Source organism: Bufo gargarizans, chromosome 4 (assembly GCF_014858855.1).
Source record: "Bufo gargarizans isolate SCDJY-AF-19 chromosome 4, ASM1485885v1, whole genome shotgun sequence".
NCBI lineage: Eukaryota > Metazoa > Chordata > Amphibia > Anura > Bufonidae > Bufo > Bufo gargarizans.
The window spans coordinates 268,345,759-268,365,185 of NC_058083.1; the positions used below are offsets into that span (position 1 = coordinate 268,345,759).

Genomic DNA, 19,427 nt, shown 5'->3' on the forward strand with positions numbered 1-19,427 from the left:
TTTAGGCTCCATTCACACATCCGCAATTTCGTTCCACAATTTGCGGAACGGAATTGCGGACCTATTCATTCCTATGGGGCAGCACGATTTGCTGCCCGGACACGGAACTGCGGATCCGCACTTCAGGGTCCGCACTTCAGTTCCACAAAAAAATAGAACATGTCCTATTCTTGTCCGCAATTGCAGACAAGAACAGGCATATTCTATTAGTGCCGGCAATGTGCGGTCCGGCGACGGAACTGCCTGCCGGAATCCTCTGCTGCAAGTGTGAAAGTACCCTTACCCTGAGTAATCACCAGTAAGGATTTGCATAATGGCATAATAGCGATATTGTTTCATTTATTATCATTTCCATTTTCTGCATGTGATGCAATAAACTTCAGTGCACACACGAGAGAGTTCACACTTAGTGGACACTTCTCATCCTCTGCACACCAGAAAACTGATGTAAAATAGGATTATGAATAATTCATCAATGCGGTATCAAAAGTTAATATTTAAATTAATGTAAAAATGAATATAAAAATATTAGTAATCATATTTGCGTAATCTCCAGAATTAGGTAAAAACTTGGCACAGAGTCTGTGAATTAGTGATGATTTTTTTATGTATTTTATATGTTTTTAATTTGATATATGTATATAATTGAATAAATAGTCTTTTTCTATTTTACTTTACTGTGAGCCGGCCATTTCTAGGTAATATTTTATTATCGCTAGTTGGTTATAGCAGGCTGAGCATCGGTTGATTTTCTAGGGAGCTTCCCAGATCTATTAAGGGTCCATTCACACGTCCATAGTGTATTGCAGGACCCTCATAGAACTGCCTATTCTTGTCTGCAATTGCTGACAAGAATAGAACATGTTCTATTTTTTTCCGGAGCCTCGGACCGGAAGATCGGCGGCGCGCTCCAGAAATGTGGATGTGGACAGCACACTGTGTGCTGTACGCATCCATTCCTGTCCCATAGAGAATGAATGTGTCCGCACCCGTGCGGACCCATTTTGCGAACGTGTGAATGGACCCTTAGTGAGAGTAATTTAGTTTATTAAGCTCCAAACTAAACCATTGATTTGATGCAGCATTATTTTAAGCAGCTTGTTGTTCCCCATGCCTTTCCAGTTCACAGATGAAGATCCACAGCATTGCCTAGCTTACTTTTGGTTGACAATACGTAGGGTTTTATCAGCATTGTACTTTCCATAGAATGCTTTTAGACCTTTAGGCTGTTTCAATTGGACAAAGCATCGGTAACCACCTCAAAGTATAGCAATGTAAAGTATGGACCAGTGCAAACAATGAAGCGGCCATAGCGTTTGGATCATGACCCCTTCTGACCACTAGTGGGGACACACAATCCTAATTTTTGTCGCTGCAATAATGAAGTGTAGTGTTCAACAGCTTTTAGGTTTGCTTTAAAGAGTTTCTGGTGAGAAAGAGGCTCCGTTCTCCCACCTTTGTCGCCTCCCTCCAAGTCCTGATTGACAGGGCCAGGCAGCACTCTCATCTGTCTGCCAGCCCTGTGCTCTGGTGAAATCTCGTGTCGTTCAGCATTCGACTCAGGCACGGTGAGGGAAAGACGCTCGCATGCACTGTTTTGGTCTGTGATGACTAAACACGCTGATTAAAATCTATGGGTCCATGGAAAGCACTGATAGCATCCATGTTTGGTCTGTGGTGTACACAGACCATTGATTGGAGATGCTCTGGAAATTGATTTTCAGCCTAGCAGTGTACATGGAATATGGATTACGCGTGAAGGACAAAAAACAGACACAGGGTCCAAACACAGGCATGCCGTTATGTCTCTCTGTGTACCTCTTGGTGATAGTCCAGGAAATGCTAGACTTGCCTCTATGATACACTTGAAGATGTTTTGCCCAGTTGATAGACTCTGAGAGGCCACACATGACTGAACTGAGAGAAGCAGGATGTGACGCCCTGTGCACACCGCTACCCTGCAGGGCAAGCACAGCACTGCGTCATTCACCTGGCTTCTGCTAATGTTTTCCTGGCGGTCTGGACCCACTGTCTATTTTCTGTCCTCCAGCAGTGGGCCCAGACTCAGGAATCCCATGGCTCTCATTCGTCTGCAGGCCACAAATCTGCTCGCAGGGCACACGTGCATGCTTCCTGACTATTAAAGGGCCAGCATGCACACCCCCTAGTCTTTACCAGCCAAGGGTACTTAAGACATATTTTTCTGGGGGATAGTCTCTGAGCAATAGGTATTCTAGCCCCTGCAAAGGTATTCTGTTCCATTTGTTTGTGCCTGACCTGACCAGTGCCTGATTACTATATTAACCCTTTACTTCCTCCCCTGACCTTGGCTTGACCTGTTTTACAGATTTGCCTGAACTCTGCCGGCCCTGACCTCTGCATGATACCTTGCTATCTATTACCTCCGTGGTTCAGCTGTCAAAAACACTGGGACTACTCCAGTAGGTAGCAGCCTAGCCACTCTCCTGCAGGGAAGTCCGGATCCCTGTATAGAGTTTAAAGGGTTAATAAAAGGTGACTGCCAGGAGAACGCCCTTAGGTTTAGCCTAAAGTTTAGCCCACTGATCGTTACACAGGATGATCGTTTCGACAAATACCCACTATCTAGGCTTTTGTGACCTAGCTGTTAGGGGGTGTTGTGAGGAGTTGTTATCTGAGGGCACGCAAGGCAAACAGACTCTGCACAGCCCACACAGACCACCAGTAGAGAAGATCATCATTTGCTCTGCTGACAAACATGATCAGCTCCCGCAGTTTTGTTGTCTTACTATTGCAGTCTATGGGAAAATCATAGGTTCTTTACAATAGTAGGCCTCAGAGCCTTCAAAAGGCTAACAACTGAACGGCTCGTGCAATCTCATCATATTGGAAGGTTGTTTGGTCCCCACAAATGACCGCTCAGATTCTATTGTTGCAGTTCACCATGGCATCTGAGGGGTTAAATGTCCATAACTGGAGTTGTTTCCAATCAGCCACTGTTGGTGGATGTCTGCTGAGGGAAATAGCAAGGAGTAACTGGCTATGGGGATTGCTTGAGTACTTAGAAGGTGCCATATTTTAAGAACCAATATCTGCTGTAGATGTCAAGAAGGGGTTAGTATGCTCCTATTATTGTATGTTTGTGATTTATTCACAACGTAATACAGTCTCTTTACTTCCAGGTTTGACGGCAACTGAAAACCCAGAGAAAACTCTCATAAATGGTCAGTTTATGATAAGTATCAAACATTTTTTGTTTAAAGAAGACCTGTCACTACAATATGTAATGCAATCTAAAATCACCATGATGTAGTACACGAGAAGTTGAGCAGATTGATAGATAGTTTTGTGGGAAAAAATTCAGTAAAACCTGTAATTAATACAAGCCATTTTTGCTTTTTTTCACCTCCTGTGAACAGCTAACTGTACAGCAGGGGTTATAAGTGATTGATAGCATTGTGTATATAAGTGTGTATACAGAGGAACCTGTCACTGGTAACAACTCCTTCCTGTACCAATAGATTTTCACAGGAAGTGAAAAAAGCAGAGAGATAAATGTATAGATTACAAGATTTACTAAATCTTTTCCCCCATGTCCTCTTAAAGATTAGATATACCATAAAACTTGAAAAATCACCCCTGAATTTTAGACGACCTGTCATCTCTCCCGACAGCTTTGTTTTGGTAAACAATTATATTCCTCATTAAATAAACTGTTTAGAGCAAAGCCCTGTCTCCTTTTGTTTGAACTAGTGAACAGTTTTTATTTACTTTGTGATATCTGATTTTGGTTGCAGATGTACCCTTTTACTGTAAAGTGCTGCAATATACAGTACAGACCAAAAGTTTGGACACACCTTCTCATTCAAAGAGTTTTCTTTATTTTCATGACTATGAAAATTGTAGATTCACACTGAAGGCATCAAAACTATGAATTAACACATGTGGAATTATATACATAACAAAAAAGTGTGAAGCAACTGAAAATATGTCATATTCTAGGTTCTTCAAAGTAGCCACCTTTTGCTTTGATTACTGCTTTGCACGCTCTTGGCATTCTCTTGATGAGCCTCAAGAGGTAGTCACCTGAAATGGTTTTCACTTCACAGGTGTGCCCTGTCAGGTTTAATAAGTGGGATTTCTTGCCTTATAAATGGGGCTGGGACCATCAGTTGCGTTGTGGAGAAGTCAGGTGGATACACAGCTGATAGTCCTACTGAATAGACTGTTAGAATTTGTATTATGGCAAGAAAAAAGCAGCTAAGTAAAGAAAAATGAGTGGCCATCATTACTTTGGGAAAATTGGGAAAACTTTGAAAGTGTCCCCAAGTGCAGTCACAAAAACCATCAAGCGCTACAAAGAAACTGGCTCACATGTGGACCGTCCCAGGAAAGGAAGACCAAGAGTCACCTCTGCTGCGGGAGGATAAGTTCATCCGAGTCACCAGCCTCAGAAATCGCAGGTTAACAGCAGCTCAGATTAGAGACCAGGTCAATGCCACACAGAGTTCTAGCAGCAGACACATCTCTAGAACAACTGTTAAGAGGAGACTGTGTGAATCAGGCCTTCATGGTAGAATATCTGCTAGGAAACCACTGCTAAGGACAGGCAACAAGCAGAAGAGACTTGTTTGGGCTAAAGAGCACAAGGAATGGACATTAGACCAGTGGAAATCTGTGCTTTGTTCTAATGAGTCCAAATTTGAGATCTTTGGTTCCAACCACCGTGTCTTTGTGCGACGCAGAAAAGGTGAACGGATGGACTCTACATGCCTGGTTCCCACCGTGAAGCATGGAGGAGGAGGTGTGATGGTGTGGGGGTGCTTTGCTGGTGACACTGTTGGGGATTTATTCAAAATTGAAGGCATGCTGAACCAGCATGGCTACCACAGCATCTTGCAGCGGCATGCTATTCCATCCGGTTTGCATTTAGTTGGACCGTCATTTATTTTTCAACAGGACAATGACCCCAAACACACCTCCAGGCTGTGTAAGGGCTATTTGACCATGAAGGAGAGTGATGGGGTGCTGCACCAGATGACCTGGCCTCCACAGTCACCGGACCTGAACCCAATCGAGATGGTTTGGGGTGAGCTGGACCGCAGAGTGAAGGCAAAAGGGCCAACAAGTGCTAAGAATCTCTGGGAACTCCTTCAAGACTGTTGGAAGACCATTTCAGGTGACTACCTCTTGAAGCTCATCAAGAGAATGCCAAGAGTGTGCAAAGCAGTAATCAAAGCAAAAGGTGGCTACTTTGAAGAACCTAGAATATGACATATTTTCAGTTGTCTACCACTTTTTTGTTATGTATATAATTCCACATGTGTCAATTCATAGTTTTGATGCCTTCAGTGTGAATCTACAATTTTCATAGTCATGAAAATAAAGAAAACTCTTTGAATGAGAAGGTGTGTCCAAACTTTTGGTCTGTACTGTATGTGAAATAATTTTTAAGGGGCATCTGTCCGCAGATTTGTACCTATGAATCTGGCTGACTTGTTACTTGTCCACTTAGCAGCTGAAGACATCTGTGCTGGTCCCCTGTTCATATGTGCCTGCATTGCCAGGGGCCGACTGGGAACTTAAAGTGGTCCTGGAAAAAATACGAAAAGTGGTCCCGTTTTGTAGTTGGGTCCAAATTGATGGAAGGCAGGGCCTGCAGTACCATATTGTGGCTTATTTTACCACCCCAACAGTGCAAAATAACACAGTCCATCACAAAATACTGACCAAGCAACACAAAATTCATCCTAAAAAAAAAAAATTCTTCCACTGGCCCACCGGGAAATTTCCCTGTAAGGTCTATGGCCAAATCGCTCCTGCGCATTGCTGAGAAAAATGATGTTTAATTATATGCAAATCAGCCTCTACAAGCAACAGAGGCATTGCCAGTTCTCCTAGAAGCTCTGCTCTCTTTGCAACAAGTAATCACACTGTAATTACGTTTATACCATGAGGAACAGAAGTATTTAAACACACTCCAACTTAGAAATCACGGAGGGGTCTGAAATTCACATTGAAGGTGCATTCCCATTTTGAGAGACAGAATAAAATAAAAATTTCAGGAAATCACATTGTAAGATTTTTAAAGAATTTATTTGTCTTGCACTGCTGAACATAAGAATATGAACCTGAGAAAATCTGTGTTAATATTTGGTACAGAAGCCTTTGTTTGCAATTACAGAAGTCATACGTTTCCTGTAGTTATTGACCAGGTTTGCACACACTGCAAAAGGTATTTTGGCCCACTCCTCCACACAGATTTTCTCTAGATCTATCAGGTTTCGGGGCTGTCACTGAGCAATAGAGTTTCAGCTCCCTCCAAAGATGTTCTATTGGATTTAGGTCTGGAGACTGGCTAGGCCACTCCAGAACCTTGATATGCTTCTTATGGCACCACTCCTCGGTTATCCTGGCTATGTGCTTCAGGTCCTTGTCATGTTGGAAGACCCAGCCGTGTCCCATCTTCAATGCTCTGACGGGAGGGAAGGAGGTTGATGCTCCAAATCTCACAATAAATGGCCCCATTCATCCTCTCATTAATGCAGTGCAGTCATCCTGTCCCCTTCACAGAAAAGCACCCCTAAAGCATGATGTTACCACCCCTATGCTTCACAGTAGGGATTCTGTTCTTGGGATGCAACTCATCCTTCTTTTTCCTCCAAACACGACGAAAAAAAACCTAAAAGTTCTACTTTGGTCTCATCTGAGCACATGACTTTCTCCCATGCCTCCTCTGGATCATCCAGATGGTCATTGGCAAACTTCAGACGGGCCTGGACATGTGATGACTTGAGCAGGGGAACCATCCGTCCAATGCATGATTTGAAACCATGACGGCGTAGTGTTCTACCTTTTGAAACTGTGGTCCCAGCTCTCTTCATGTCATTGACCAGCTCCTCCCTTGTAGTTATGGGCTGATTCCTTTCTTATCATCAGTGATACCCTTCGAGGTGAGATCTTGCATGGAGCCCCAGTCCAAGGGAGACTGACAGTCGTCTTTAGCCTCTTCCATTTTCTAACAATTGCTCCAACAGTTGATCTATTTTCACCAAGCTGCTTGGCAATTGCCCTGTAGCCCTTTCCAGCCTTGTGGAGGTCCAAAATTTGGTCTCTGGTGTCTTTTGACAGCTCTTTGGTCTTGCCCATGGTGGTAGTTGGCGTCTGACTGACTGTGGGGTGGACAGGTGTCTTTGAAGAGCTCAGACAGGTGCTACTAAGTTAGATTGAGTGGAGTAGAGGTGGGCTTTTTAAAGGCACAATAACAGGTCTCTGAGAGCCAGAATTTTTGCTGTTTCTCAGATGTTCAAATACTTAGCCAGGTTCATAAATATTGGGACATCAACACAATTCTAACATTTTTGGCTCTATACACCACCACAATGGATTTGAAATGAAACGGACAAGATGTGCTTTAACTGCAGACTGTCAGCTTTGATTTGAGGGTATTTACATCCAAATCAGGTGAACGGTGTAGCAATTACAACAGTTTGCATATGTGCCTCCCACTTGTTAAGGAACCAAAAGTAATGGGACAGAATAATAATCATAAATCAAACTTTCACTTTTTAATACTTGGTTGCAAATCCTTTGCAGTCAATTACAACCTGAAGTCTGGAACGCATAGACCTCACAAGACGCTGGTTTTCATCCCTGGTGATGCTCTGCCAGGCCTCTACTGCAATTGTCGGAGTAGCTTGGGTTGGACGGCACTCCTCTGGTGTCGTTTTGGTACGGTGCTCAATGGTAGTTAAGGTAATATAGTAAAGGAAACCTACTGGAATTGTCTTCAGTTCCTGCTTGTTCTTGGGGCATTTTCCCTTCAGTTTTGTCTTGATCAAGTGAAATGCATGCTCAATCGGATTCAGGTCAGATGATTGACTTGGCCGTTGCATAACGATCCACTTCTTTCCCTTAAAAAACTCTTTGGTTGCAGTATGCTTTGGGTCATTATCCATCTGCACTGTGAAGCGCCGTCCAATGAGATCTGAAACATTTGGCTGAATATGAGCAGATAATATTGCCCGAAACACTTCAGAATTCATCCTGCTGCTTTTGTCAGCAGTCACATCATCAATAAATACAGTACAAGAGAACCAGTTCCATTGGCAGCCATACATGCCCAGGCCATGACACTACCACCACCATGCTTCAATGATGAGGTGGTATGCTTAGGATCATGAGCAGTTCCTTTCCTTCTCCATACACTTCTCTTCCCATCACTTTGGTATAAGTTGATCTTGGTCTCATATGTCCATAGGATGTTGTTCCAGAACTGTGAAGGCTTTTTTAGATGTCATTTGGTAAACTCTAATCTGGCCTTCCTGTTTTTGAGGCTCACCAATGGTTTACATCTTGTGGTGAACCCTCTGTATTCACTTTGATGAAGTCTTCTCTTGATTGTTGACTTTGACACACATACACCTACCTCCTGGAGAGTGTTCTTGATCTGGCCAACTGTTGTGAAGGGTGTTTCCTTCACCAGGGAAAGAATTATTCGGTCATCCACCACAGTTGTTTTCTGTGGTCTTCCGGGTTTTTTGGTGTTGCTGAGCTCACCTGTTCTTTTTAAGAATGTTTCAAACAGTTGTTTTGGCCACGCCTAATATTTTGCTATCTCTCTGATGGGTTTGTTTTGTTTTTTCAGCCTAATGATGACTTGCTTCACTGATGGTGACAGCTCTTTGGATCTCATCTTGAGAGTTGACGGTAACAGATTCCAAATGCGAATGGAACACTTGAAATGAACTCTGGACCTTTTATATGCTCATTGTAATTGGGATAATGAGGGAATAACACACACACACCTTGCCATGGAACAGCTGAGAAGCCAATTGCCCCATTACTTTTGATTCTTTAACAAGTGGGAGTCACATATGCACACTGTTGTAATTCCTACACCATTAGCCTGATTTGGATGACCCTCAAATTAAAGCTCAAAGTCTGCAGTTAAAGCACATCTTGTTTGTTCCATTTCAAATCCATTGTGGTCGTGTATAGAGCCAAAAATGTTAGAATTGTGTTGATGTCCCAATATTTATGGACCTGATTGTATGTTCAACAGTGCAAGACAAATAGATTCTTTTAAAATCATACAATGTGATGTACTAAATTTTTTGTTTTAAATTCTGTCTCTCAGAGTGGAAATGCACCTACAATGTGAATTTCTAACCCCTTCATGATTTCTACTTGGGAGAACTTGCAAAATTGCAGGGTGTTCGAATACTTCTGTTCCTCACTGTATACCCATGGGACATGAAAAACTGTAATGGTGAACATTATGATTGTCACCATGTTTCCACAAGCAGACCTATCCGGAAAATGTCTAGATAAAGCTTTTAGCACCTTGATGGGAGAAATCCCTAATAGTCTAATGATATCTTATTTGGGGATAAAGTTTTAGAGTAACTAGGCAGATCTGTCTTACTCTAGCAACACAGAATCCCCATCTTCCTCCTCTTTCTTTTTTTTCAGCATCCTCTTGTCCTTTCTTTCTTTCTTTCTTTCTTTCCTTCTTTCTTTTCCTTTCCTCTTTTTCATACTGACTGTCCTTCCTCATATTCGATCTCACCAGATAGGGTTTTTTCTTACTTGTTTATAAGGCATAGCCAGAAACCGGGCAATATGACATTTGTGACAGGATTATTTAACTTGATCACCTGTATCTATTCTTGTAGGTCATTACTGTTTAGTCTATTCTTTCTATTATTAAACATCTTAAAGAGGTTGTCCGGGCATTTACTAGTGATGACCTATCCTCAATATAGGTCATCAATATCAGATTGGCTAGGTTCTGACACCTGGCACCCCCACAATTAGATGTATGAGGAGAAGGCGCGCACAGTGTGCACGTCCTGTCTCCTGTCTCCCGTCTCTCTTCCTGTTCACCACTGCTGTATATAGCAAGGACCATAGACTGCAGCAGTGGACAGGACGGGGTTGCTGGGTGTCGGACCGCAGCCAAACTGATATTAATGACCTATCCTCAGGATAAGGGCTCATTCGGATGGCCGTATGTGTTTTGTGGTCCCCAAATTTCCAATCCGCAATAACACGGATACCGGCCCGTGTGCATTCCGCAATTTGTAGACTGCACATGGCTGCCACTCTCGTAAAAAATGCCTATTCTTTTCCGCTATTGCGGACAAGAACAGGATATGCTCTATATTTTTTGCTATTGAAATGAATGGGTCTGCACTGGTCGTGTGAATGAGCCCTAAGTCATCAATAGTAAAAGCCCGGACAACCCCTTTGAATAAAGAATTTACAAAAATAAAAAGAAAGGTATCGTTTTTTTGCTGTACTGTTTTTTCAAAGGACCCTAAATCTGACTGGAAGGGAATCTGTCACCTCATTCTCACCAGTGTAACTAACAGCATTGCCCTGACAAATCTTGTTTCCCCACCTGAAGGCAAGCCACAACAAGAATTAGAGATTGGGGAAATGGGATCAAAACTGGTGTAAATGAAATCTGTCTTAGATGCCAGTAGCAACTCATCAGATTCCACTTTTCATTTTTCAAAGCTCCTTTGGAAAGTGAAAGGTGGGATCTGATTGGTTGATATGGACAATTAATCCGGTTTACTTTACACCAGTTTTGATAAATCTCCCCCATTGTTTTCTATTATGTAGTGTCTCCTGTACATCATTATTGTAGCTTGTACAACATATTGTATACCATGCTCAGGGATAAGCTGGTGAAACCTATGCCCCAGACGTTGTTGACTATTGGAACACTAGTTGTTAGGGGTATCGCGAATAAATATCTGCAATGATGGGAATGATTTTCCACATGGTAAATCATTGTGAGTCCTGCAGCACATATATAACAGACAGATAATTAATATTTGTTCAATCAATGCCACCACTACTGATGAAAAGCTTGACCCGCAGCATTGAATCATCTGTCATACAAGCAAATACATGCTGCAGGACAGATGTGGAAAATCATTCCCGTCATTGCAGATATTTCTTATTGTGATATCCCTAACAACTAGTGTTGCCTATGGTCTGATTCATCAACCATAATTGAAGTGCACCTGCATAGCACACGGACCCATTAAAGTAAATTATGCAATTTACATTTCCGTGCTAAGAAAGTATCTGAAAAAATTAGATAGTGTGATGATTATAAAAACAAATGTCCCATCTCTTGAACGTATTATAAATTTCAATCAAAGGACTCCTAAAAAAAGCTCAATTTTTATTTCTATCACTTAAAATTACCTCCTAGTGAGGTCTAGTTAGATATTAGCTTGTGTGAACAAAATCAAAATAGATACAAAACAATAATCATGGGGGAATTTGGCATAGGTTATTAGGGCAGAGGGGGTACACTAAAGGGAAAAGCTTTCCCTACGAATACCCTGCCTATCCCTAAAGCCCGAAGGTGATTCCTGGTGGTGGAGACGATGAGATGATCATGAGGGTACCCCAAATGGTATGGTGAGTGCTCATGATGGTATTTACTCACATGGACCGTCCCCAGTGGTTGCCTGCCTGAGTTCTGATGCCCGATGGTGCATAGGTCCCCTGTGGTTCGGGCTCAGATTTAAATATGTGGCCAATACATTCCTATTCCCGCTGGAGCAACTACTTCCGGTCAGTGGAACGCAGACTGGTGGAGCGCAAATGCGACTGGATCTTGAAGCGTATGGCAGGAAGCGCAGAGGGAAGTCCCGGTCTCTGCTGTGGAATGCACGCGATGAGGCGCATCACGTGCTTCCGGAAAACCCGGGGGGAGGAGGCTGATGACTATGATGAAACCGTACATGACCCTCCTCCTCTGTGGTGATCATGTTCTACCCTATAGTTAGTAACAGGTCGCAAAAGTCCCCCCCCCCCCCTTTCCTGATGCCAATTATCCAGAAGAGAAATCATAGGAAACAAAGGTTAGTCTCTCATTCAGACCAGTAGGTGATTGGGAGTGGAATCTGAAGATCCATTCCGCTTCATTTTGGAGAATCCTCTTATCCCAATCACCTTTTCGTGACTTCCAGGACTGAGCAGCGTAGAGTACGAGCATCCCCTGCATGATGGTATAGACAAACCGCTCACTCTCCTTACAATTCTGGATTGAGTGCTCTAGTCTCAAGTTGATTCACTCAAATCAACAAAGGCGTAATAAAAAGTATATATTGTGTAGTATGAGACTGGCACTCCCTCGCATGGAAATAGAGCAATAGTAATAGTGTTGTTATACAATATTTAATTGGCAAAATATATTAAAATACAGCGTTGCAATACAATATTAAAATAACAATCGCTGCAGCGGAGACAACTTCAATCACTAAAAAAATACCTAAAATCTAAAACTTCAATAAAAATGCAAATAAAAGTCCAAAAAGAAGGGGACCATACGTCCTGAATGTCGAAGAATATTGCAAGCCAAAAGTGTCAGTCTATTCCTTATAATAGTATTGGCATTCCTTTCTTAAATGCAATATAACATGCAAAATCCATACAAGGCACCTTTTCAAATATTCTGAATTGTCTGATATAAATATTCAATAAAGTATCCAATCGGACACAGAGTAGTTACTCACAGGTGAATGTTGATTATCCTGCAGTCCCAATATTCAATCCTTTTGATTTTTACTCACGGTATTTGTTCATATTCCCGTGGTTCTCAGTGTTTAGCGTCCCACCTGGTTCGTTCGTCACTGGTCTCTCTCGATCGTTATCCACAAATCTCGGATCTGGTTATACAATCTGGGTGTAATATCGCGAGAGATTACTTGAGTATAAAACATACAAGTGAGATAAATATAATATTACATATAATATACTAATGAATAAAGTGACTGTGCATCTGTTCAAGTGTTAGATAGTGGGTAGGATGCATATAAAATCAGATCTGATCTTATATGCATCCTACCCACTATCTAACACTTGAACAGATGCACAGTCACTTTATTCATTAGTACATTATATGTAATATATTTATCTCATTTGTATGTTTTATACTCAAGTAATGTTATTTATGAAATTAGTATCCACAGTATAGCACTTAGAATTGTTTTTGGTTATAGGATATCCGCACATTGATATATTTTGTTATGAATTGACCATTTAGCAACCTTTCTGGACTATTTCCTTTATAGACTAGACTAATTAGACCATGAGACACAATTTACCACAAAAAACACATCGTCCCCCAAAAAAATGCATGGAAACCGCATATGCGTTTTTTGGTTCCAGACCAGATTTTGGTGTTCTAGAGCAGATCCCTCACTCCAGATCTGATCTGATCTTAAATGCGTCTTAAAAGGGATATAAAAGGAATCACAGTAAGTTGGGATGTCACCACTGAGGAAGGGGAAAGGAGATCCCCAAAACGCGTTTGGTGCTTTTCAAAGACATCCCCAACAAGAGACCCCCACTGGAAGTTCGTCTATTAATATCTGGAGATATATAAAGAAATCGGAGAGCTCCAAAGATAAAGACCCGGATTTTCAGCCATTCAAACTGGTCAGTACAAGTATAAGTTCATCTCTCGCGATATTACACCCTGATTGTATAACCGGATCCGAGATTTGTGGATAACGATCGAGAGAGACCAGTGACGAACGAACCAGGTGGGCCTCTAAACACTGAAAACCACGGGAATATGAAAAATCAAAAGGATTGAATATTGGGACTGCAGGATAATCAACATTCACCTGTGAGTAACTACTCTGTGTCCGATTGGATACTTTATTGAATATTTATATCGGACAATACAGAATATTTGAAAAGCTGCCTTGTATGGATTTTGCATGTTATATTGAATATAAGAAAGGAATGCCAATACTATTATAAGGAATAGACTGACACTTTTGGCTTGCAATATTCTTGCATATTCAGGACGTATGGTCCCCTTCTTTTTGGACTTTTATTTGAGTTTTTATTGAAGTTTTAGATTTTAGGTATTTTTTGGGGATTGAAGTTGTTTCCCCTGCATGATGTTTAATTACATGATTAGCAACTGGTGTCGCATTTTTTCTTACAAATGTCATTAACATGTTCACATATTCTTCTCCTTAGCTCCCTGTTAGTCTTGCCCACATAATCCTTGTGGCAGGGGCATTGACAAATATAGACAAATCCCTGATCTTAACCACCTCCGGACCGCCTAACGCAGATGTGCGGTCCGGAGGTGGCAGCCCTGCGCAGAGTCACGCATATATGCGTCATCTCGCGAGGGCCGGGATTTCCTGTGAACGCGCGCACACAGGCGCGCGCGCTCACAGGAACGGAAGGTAAGCGAGTGGATCTCCAGCCTGCCAGCAGCGATCGCTCGCTGGCAGGCTGGAGATCTGATTTTTTTAACCCCTAACAGGTATATTAGACGCTGTTTTGATAACAGCGTCTAATATACCTGCTACCTGGTCCTCTGGTGGTCCCTTTTGTTAGGATCGACCACCAGAGGACACAGGTAGCTGTGTAAAGTAGCACCAAACACCACACTACACTATACCCCCCCTGTCACTTATTAACCCTTTATGAACCACTAATCACCCCATATAGACTCCCTAATCACCCCCCTGTCATTGATCACCCCCCTGTCATTGATCACCCCCCTGTAAGGCTCCATTCAGACGTCCGCATGATTTTTACGGATCCACTGATACATGGATCGGATCCGCAAAACACATGCGGACCTCTGAATGGAGCCTTACAGGGGGGTGATCAATGACAGGGGGTTGATCAGCCCATATAGACTCCCTGATCACCCCCCTGTCATTGATCACCCCCCCTGTAAGGCTCCATTCAGACGTCCGCATGTGTTTTGCGGATCCGATCCATGGATCCGTAAAAATCATACGGACGTCTGAATGGAGCCTTACAGGGGGGTGATCACCCTGATCACCCCTTGTCATTGATAACCCCCCTGTAAGGCTCCATTCAGACGTCCGCATGTGTTTTGCGGATCCGATCCATGTATCCATGGATCCGTAAAAATCATACGGACGTCTGAATGGAGCCTTACAGGGGGGTGATCACCCTGATCACCCCCTGTCATTGATCACCCCCCTGTAAGGCTCCATTCAGACGTCCGCATGTGTTTTGCGGATCCGATCCATGTATCCATGGATCCGTAAAAATCATACGGACGTCTGAATGGAGCCTTACAGGGGGGTGATCAATGACAGGGGGGTGATCACCCTGATCACCCCCTGTCATTGATAACCCCCCTGTAAGGCTCCATTCAGACGTCCGCATGTGTTTTGCGGATCCGAAAAAATCATACGGACGTCTGAATGGAGCCTTACCAGGGGGGTGATCAATGACAGGGGGTGATCAGGGAGTGTATATGGGTGATCACCCCCCTGTCATTGATCACCCCCCCCCCCCTGTAAGGCTCCATTCAGAAATTTTTTGGGCCCAAGTTAGCGAAATTTTTTTGTTTGTTTTTGTTTTTTCTTACAAAGTCTCATATTCCACTAACTTGTGTCAAAAAATAAAATCTCACATGAACTCACCATACCCCTCACGGAATCCAAATGCGTAAACATTTTTAGACATTTATATTCCAGACTTCTTCTCACGCTTTAGGGCCCCTAAAAAGCCAGGGCAGTATAAATACCCCACATGTGACCCCATTTCGGAAAGAAGACACCCCAAGGTATTCCGTGAGGGGCATATTGAGTCCATGAAAGATTGAAATTTTTGTCCTAAGTTAGCGGAAAGTGAGACTTTGTGAGAAAAAAACAAATAAAATCAATTTCCGCTAACTTATGCAAAAAAATAAAAATTTCTATGAACTCGCCAGGCCCCTCATTGGATACTTTGGGGTGTCTTCTTTCCAAAGTGGGGTCACATGTGGGGTATTTATACTGCCCTGGCTTTTTAGGGGCCCGAAAGTGTGAGAAGAAGTCTGGAATCCAAATGTCTAAAAATGCCCTCCTAAAAGGAATTTGGGCACCTTTGCGCATCTAGGCTGCAAAAAAGTGTCACACATGTGGTATCGCCGTACTCAGGAGAAGTTGGGGAATGTGTTTTGGGGTGTCATTTTACATATACCCATGCTGGGTGAGAAAAATATCTTGGTCAAATGCCAACTTTGTATAAAAAAAATGTGAAAAGTTATCTTTTGCCAAGATATTTCTCTCACCCAGCATGGGTATATGTAAAATGACACCCCAAAACACATTCCCCAACTTCTCCTGAGTACGGCGATACCAGATGTGTGACACTTTTTTGCAGCCAAGGTGGGCAAAGGGGCACATATTTCAAAGAGCACCTTTCGGATTTCACAGGCCATTTTTTACAGATTTTGATTGCAAGGTACTTCTTACACATTTGGGCCCCTAAATTGCCAGGGCAGTATAACTACGCCACAAGTGACCCCATTTTGGAAAGAAGACACCCCAAGGTATTCCGTGAGGGGCATGGCGAGTTCCTAGAATTTTTTATTTTGTCACAAGTTAGCGGAAAATGATGATTTTTCTTTTTTCCTTACAAAGTCTCATATTCCACTAACTTGCGACAAAAAATAAAAAATTCTGGGAACTCGCCATGCCCCTCACGGAATACCTTGGGGTGTCTTCTTTCCAAAATGGGGTCACTTGTGGGGTAGTTATACTGCCCTGGCAATTTAGGGGCCCAAATGTGTGAGAAGAACTTTGCAATCAAAATGTGTAAAAAATGGCCTGCGAAATCCGAAAGGTGCACTTTGGAATATGTGCCCCTTTGCCCACCTTGGCTGCAAAAAAGTGTGACACATCTGGTATCGCCGTACTCAGGAGAAGTTGGGGAATGTGTTTTGGGGTGTCATTTTACATATACCCATGCTGGGTGAGAAAAATATCTTGGTCAAATGCCAACTTTGTATAAAAAGATTGGAAAAGTTGTCTTTTGCCAAGATATTTCTCTCACCCAGCATGGGTATATGTAAAATGACACCCCAAAACACATTCCCCAACTTCTCCTGAGTACGGCGATACCAGATGTGTCACACTTTTTTGCAGCCTAGGTGGGCAAAGGGGCACATATTCCAAAGTGCATCTTTCGGATTTCACCGGTCATTTTTTACAGATTTTGATTGCAAAGTACTTCTCACACATATGGGCCCCTAAATTGCCAGGGCAGTATAACTACGCCACAAGTGACCCCATTTTGGAAAGAAGACACCCCAAGGTATTCTGTGAGGGGCATGGCGAGTTCCTAGAATTTTTTAATTTTTGTCGCAAGTTAGTGGAATATGAGACTTTGTAAGAAAAAAATAAAAATAAAAAATCATCATCATTTTCCGCTAACTTGTGACAAAAAATAAAAAGTTCTATGAACTCACTATGCCCATCAGCGAATACCTTAGGGTGTCTACTTTCCGAAATGGGGTCATTTGTGGGGTTTTCTACTGTTTGGGCATTGTAGAACCTCAGGAAACATGACAGGTGCTCAGAAAGTCAGAGCTGCTTCAAAAAGCGGAAATTCACATTTTTGTACCGCAGTTTGTAAACGCTATAACTTTTACCCAAACCATTTTTTTTTTGCCCAAACATTTTTTTTTATCAAAGACATGTAGAACTATAAATTTAGCGAAAAATTTCTATATGGATGTCGTTTCTTTTGCAAAATTTTACAGCTGAAAGTGAAAAATGTCATTTTTTTGCAAAAAAATCGTTACATTTCGATTAATAACAAAAAAAGTAAAAATGTCAGCAGCAATGAAATACCACCAAATGAAAGCTCTATTAGTGAGAAGAAAAGGAGGTAAAATTCATTTGGGTGGTAAGTTGCATGACCGAGCGATAAACGGTGAAAGTAGTGTAGTGCCGAAGTGTAAAAAGTGCTCTGGTCATGAAGGGGGTTTCAGCTAGCGGGGCTGAAGTGGTTAAAGATCTGATTGGTAGTAGGATTGTTGCGGGTATCGAAATTTCGATACCCAATCGATGCTTTTGTCCCGGTATTGATACGATACCGGGATTTCAGTTTTTTCGATACTGGGCTGCGCTTCTGCGCAGTCTAGTATCTGTGAACATGAGCGCGCTGCTATCGGCGTGCTCATGTTCTCTCAGCAGCACGGGAAGAAGGAAGCTGTCCTCCCTCCCCCCTGTGCTGCTGCCACTGCCACCAATGAGAAGGGAGGGGCGGAGGAGGGGCGGGCGCACTGCGCCACCAGTGATAGGACTATTCCCACACAGAGCGGCGCCCAGCGATGTCTCGGCACTCACCATTAGTCCTGGGCGCCGCTCCGTTCGCCCGCAGTGCCCCATTACTGTCTCCTCTCCTGCTCCACATGCTGCTGATTACTATCAGAGCGATGGGAGGAGACATCAGCTTTACTAGTCGGCGTTCCTTCTCCCTGCGCTGCGATTGGACAGCGCTACAGCCAGGGAGAAGGAACGCCCACTAGTGAAGCTGATGTCTCCTCCCATCGCTCCGCTAGTAATCAGCAGCATGTGGAGCAGGAGAGGAGACAGTAATGGGGCACTGCGGGCGAACGGAGCGGCACCCAGGACTAATGGTGAGTGCTGGGACATCGCTGGGCGCCGCTCTGTGTAGCCTAATAGTGAAAGTCTGGAGTCCCATATAAAGTAGTCAGTCTTTAACACAATACAGGAGGCGGGTGTCGGCAGCAGAATCGCATTGCCGGCACCCTGCCCCTGACAGGGAGCTGCGATCAGCGGCAGTTAACCCCTCAGGTGCGGCACCTAAGGGGTTAACTGCCGCTGATCTGCCAGTAGCCGCCTCCTGTATAAAGGGGTAATTATCATTGGTGGTGCAGTGTGCCCCCCCCCTCAACCCCCCATCCCATTAAAATCATTGGTGGCACAGTGCACCGGCCCCTCTCAACCCCCCAGTATTAAAATCATTGGTGGCAGTGGGCACAGGGTCCTCTCCCCTCCCCCTCATTGGTGGTGCAGTGGCAGCTTCTAATCGGAGCCCCAGCTGTGTAAGCCTGGGGCTCCGATCGGTTACCATGGCAGCCAGGACGCTACAGAAGCCCTGGTTGCCATGGTAACATCCCTGATGCTGTGTGCACAAAGCACAGAGCAGCAGGGACAGTGTGAAGTCCTATTCACCATGATAGAGATCTATCAGGCTGAATAGGACAAGGGATGAAATATCCCAGGTTCTAGCCCCTAAGGGGGGAAATAGTTATTAAATAAAAAGTGTAAAAAAAAAAAAAGGAAAATAACCCCCCCACCAAAATATGAAGTATAAATCACCCCCTTTTCCCAATTTCACATATAAAATATATAAATAATAAACATATTACATATCGCCACGTCAGAAAAGTCCAAACTATTAAAATATTTAAAAAAAATCTAGGTGGTGAATGCCGGAACAGAAAAAAAAATATAAAAACTGCGCGATTCGCCATTTTTAAAAATGCAGAATGCACGTGGCTTTTTTGGTTTATTTTTTTTCGCGTGGTATCGAGTATAGCAATACATTTTCATGGTATCGAAACTGAATCAAAAATTTGGTATCGCAACAACTCTAGTTGGTAGTAGAGC

At 43.0% G+C, this 19,427-nt stretch overlaps 1 protein-coding gene across 2 annotated transcripts in view; it reads left to right on the forward strand.

Moving 5' to 3' along the window:
* The window catches only part of LOC122936092 (cytochrome b5 reductase 4), a 356,825-nt gene that overhangs the window by 99,364 nt on the left and 238,034 nt on the right, over positions 1 to 19,427 (forward strand). For both annotated transcript variants that reach the window (XM_044292106.1, XM_044292107.1), the window contains exon 5: positions 3,162 to 3,203. In XM_044292106.1, the coding sequence (XP_044148041.1) occupies positions 3,162 to 3,203 (42 nt within the window). The remainder of the gene's footprint in view (positions 1 to 3,161; positions 3,204 to 19,427) is intronic.